At 35.6% G+C, this 3,251-nt stretch overlaps 1 protein-coding gene across 1 annotated transcript in view; it reads right to left on the bottom strand.

Moving 5' to 3' along the window:
* Window positions 1-690: 690 nt before the first annotated feature.
* The window catches only part of NAA35 (N-alpha-acetyltransferase 35, NatC auxiliary subunit), an 81,992-nt gene continuing 79,431 nt past the window's right edge, over window positions 691-3,251 (bottom strand). The window contains exons 23-24 of the mRNA XM_017515609.2: window positions 3,218-3,251; window positions 691-2,268 (exon numbers count right to left, since the gene is read on the bottom strand). The exon at window positions 3,218-3,251 is cut by the window's right edge and continues 2 nt beyond it. Coding sequence (XP_017371098.1) covers window positions 2,209-2,268; window positions 3,218-3,251 — 94 coding nt within the window. The 3' untranslated portion in view covers window positions 691-2,208. The remainder of the gene's footprint in view (window positions 2,269-3,217) is intronic.

Genomic DNA, 3,251 nt, shown 5'->3' with positions numbered 1-3,251 from the left:
ACCTGTTTGCTTTTCTGTATTTGTCATAAGATTATAAAAGCTCTATGAGAAGAGACTTATTTCTATTGTTTTTCAGTAAGTACCGTGAATGGTAGATTACTTTAAAAATTATAAAATGCCAACTATTTCTAATTAGAAATCTGCTGTTTAAAAACAAAAACTAGCCAGGCAGGCATGTGCCTACAATCCCAGCTACTCTGGGGGCTGAGGCAGGAGGATCACTTCAGCCCATAAGTTTGGGTCTAGTTTGGGCAACACAGTGAAACCCCATCTCTTAAACAAACTAAAAACCAAAAATTAAAGCTACTTAAAGGAAAACACATGATTCTGTCAGTAACATACACTAATAAATCTCATACTAATAAATCTTTTAGTTGATAGATTAGAAGGAAAACTTTTACTTAGGAAGACTTATTTGAAAATAACCTAGCTGCTCCTCTATCCCAGCAGACCCAATTAGACATAGTGGTTAAAAAATGCCCCCTCTTAATTGAAAGTGATCCCATCATCTAGCAGGGCCCATGCTGCATTAATCTATATTCCTTTTCCCCCCCCCCCCCTTTTAAGGGGGACATATTTTTTATGTGTTGTATCTTTATCTTGGCCACTGGGAAGGAAGAATAATTTCTCAGCTTTCTAACTTGCTTCAGGCTCTCTTCTTAGTTGTTTCCAAATGTTTTCCTCTTTGCATTTTCTTTTGATTCTTTTGTTTCTTGTCTTGCCTATTTCCTACCATTCCTTTGCCTTTTTTTATTTAAAGCATTCAGTAATTACCAGCCAGAAACAGTGTTTTCACTCTCAACCAAGTAACTAAATCAGCAACAGATACACTCTTTCTCTCTCCATAATTCAAGTTTCTATTGTACAGGCTACTTAAAAAAAAAAAAAAAAAAAAAAAAAATTTTAAAAAGACTTCTGGGTTCTACAATTTCAGGATGCCTAATGGCTGTTCCTGAATAACACAAGTATTATCACTCTTGGAAAAGAGAGCCAGGCTACCTCATTAGCTGCTAAGAGGGGCGACAAGAACATTCTTAGCAAGTTCAGTAAGGTTAGCTGCTTTAAAGTATTTCCAGAAAAGTTTCACTATTGTGTTTTTACGAAAGGTATCAAATCAGAGTAAGATATTTGAAGCTGAAAACACTTTTAACCATAGACCAAATATAAAACTGTCACTAGCCTTAGGCCCAGCCACCAAAGCCAATTTAAGCCACAGAGTAACTCATTTTGAAAGAGTACTGCCTGCTACAGAGGACAAAAAGGAAGGCCCAAGAGGCCTGGACAGCTGCCATCACAAACATGAAAGCGAGACATGATGAACAGGAAAGGAAGGGGAGAGCCTCGGGCACCAGGCACTTGAAAGCACAGGGGAATGTAGTCAGTTTTTCAAAGCCAGAGGATACTGAACAGACCCCCCCCCCCACAATGAAAATGTTTCATGGGTTAAACTGAATATGAAGTAAACAAAAAGGAGTACACCACATTTAAACCTAGACCTAAATTTTAATCTATATACATTTCTATCTGCCTCCTTTTTGAATAATGTCACCAGCAAACATAATGTATAGTCTTTTAAAAGTGCCAAAAGTAACAGGTAAAGGATTTTTTACACATCCGTATTCTTACAGATATATAATTTGTGATGTCATGACACATAAAATCACAATTCTCATGTAATTTAGTTTCTGTTTATGTCTTAGAGGCCCTCCCAAAAATCCCTTCTAAAGATATTTTACCAAAATCTCATACAAGTGTTTAATTAATCCCTTGATTTGAAACTTCCTTTTGGATAACGTTTTTGGAAAGGGCATACACCTTCTTTAGTTCTTAATATGGACAAAGAGCTAATGTTTTTCATCTCCAGCAGTGCATTGTTTTTGTCAAGAAATTTATTAACCTTTACAAACACTATTTTCACTCAATCATTCATAAAAAATGATTTGTGATTAAATCTGTAATAAAACCATATAACGTTCATCAATGCATTCAATAAGACCAGTTTCTTCCATGGAACATAATAAACCACTTTAAAACAGCAGTTTTCATTCACGTCATATAAGGCTGTCAAACTAAAAGTATTCCTTATAATGAGTTGTTATCTAAGAAATCCATCTCGCTTCCCATGATGTGGAGCCTGGTACATGTGCCCTCTAAGAGTGGGGTCTGAAAGTAGACTCTGCCCTTTTATGGTCACTTTCCCAGTCTCTCTCAAACAAGTTTCACAACAGGAAAATATTTATGAGCAGAGAAATCAAATTCAGGAGGAACCTGTTAAAGAAAGCCAGAAAGTCAACGAATGTATCTACAAATATTCATATGGTACACAAAACAGATTATTTTTGAGTTTCTTGTGTTTTTAGAAACAAAGCAGCACAAAATAGATTAAAAAAAAAAAAAAAAAACACTAGGTTAATGACAAAAAAGGTAGGAACTAATCTGGAAGAAAAACTGATGTTTTTGGGTTTTATGAAGGTCATAAGAAAGCAGGCTGACCAGCTGTTTTCTATCTTCAGAGAACAGTTAACAAAGATAAATAGTCAAATTACAGGAAAGACATTCAGTTAGATCAGGGGTCAGCACACTTTTTAGTTCCAGGGTAACTGACAGAACTAAGCAATGAAATAAGAGTCAGTAGGAAACCAGGGCAGGAGAGGAGGAAGGCAGATCTTGGGAAACAATGGAATACAAGGTGCGCAATACACACGGGCAAATGCCGCCATGGTGCCTCAGCGGCTGGCCTCTCCACAGCACAGAACCTCTACTCTGAAATGCTGATGTGGCGTGGATGATATAATATTACCAAGAAAAGCTTATAGACTCTTCTTCTTCTGAGCCATTACAAAGAAATCTTTCATTATTAAAGCATTCACTTTCCCAAAGGCAGATGCCTTTTAAATACCTCATACTTCTCCCATAAAATTTTCTTTACATTTTTTTTTTTTTTACCCCAAGTTATTTGGTAATTTATACAGCAAGGAGATGGAAAAACACATGGGCAGACTTTAGAAATTTTAACTCAACAAAATAAACATTTTATACATCTCAAGGCAAAATGGCAAGCTCTAGTAAGTTAATGTTTTGCTGCTGAACTAAAATTTTTAGAATGATTTTTGTTAAGTGGTTCAATTTTTTCTGTAATATTTACACATCTTATTGGAAAAAATTATAAAACTTCACAATAATTTAAGACCATTTCTTTTTCCCACAATGTACTCACTTTAGATTCCTTTTTGTGTCCTCCTGCCAATAAC

The sequence above is a fragment of the Cebus imitator genome, unplaced genomic scaffold (genome assembly GCF_001604975.1).
Source record: "Cebus imitator isolate Cc_AM_T3 unplaced genomic scaffold, Cebus_imitator-1.0 Scaffold553, whole genome shotgun sequence".
NCBI classification, from domain to species: domain Eukaryota; kingdom Metazoa; phylum Chordata; class Mammalia; order Primates; family Cebidae; genus Cebus; species Cebus imitator.
Note: the sequence above shows the minus strand (reverse complement) of the source record. Positions and strands in the feature narration are given on the sequence as shown.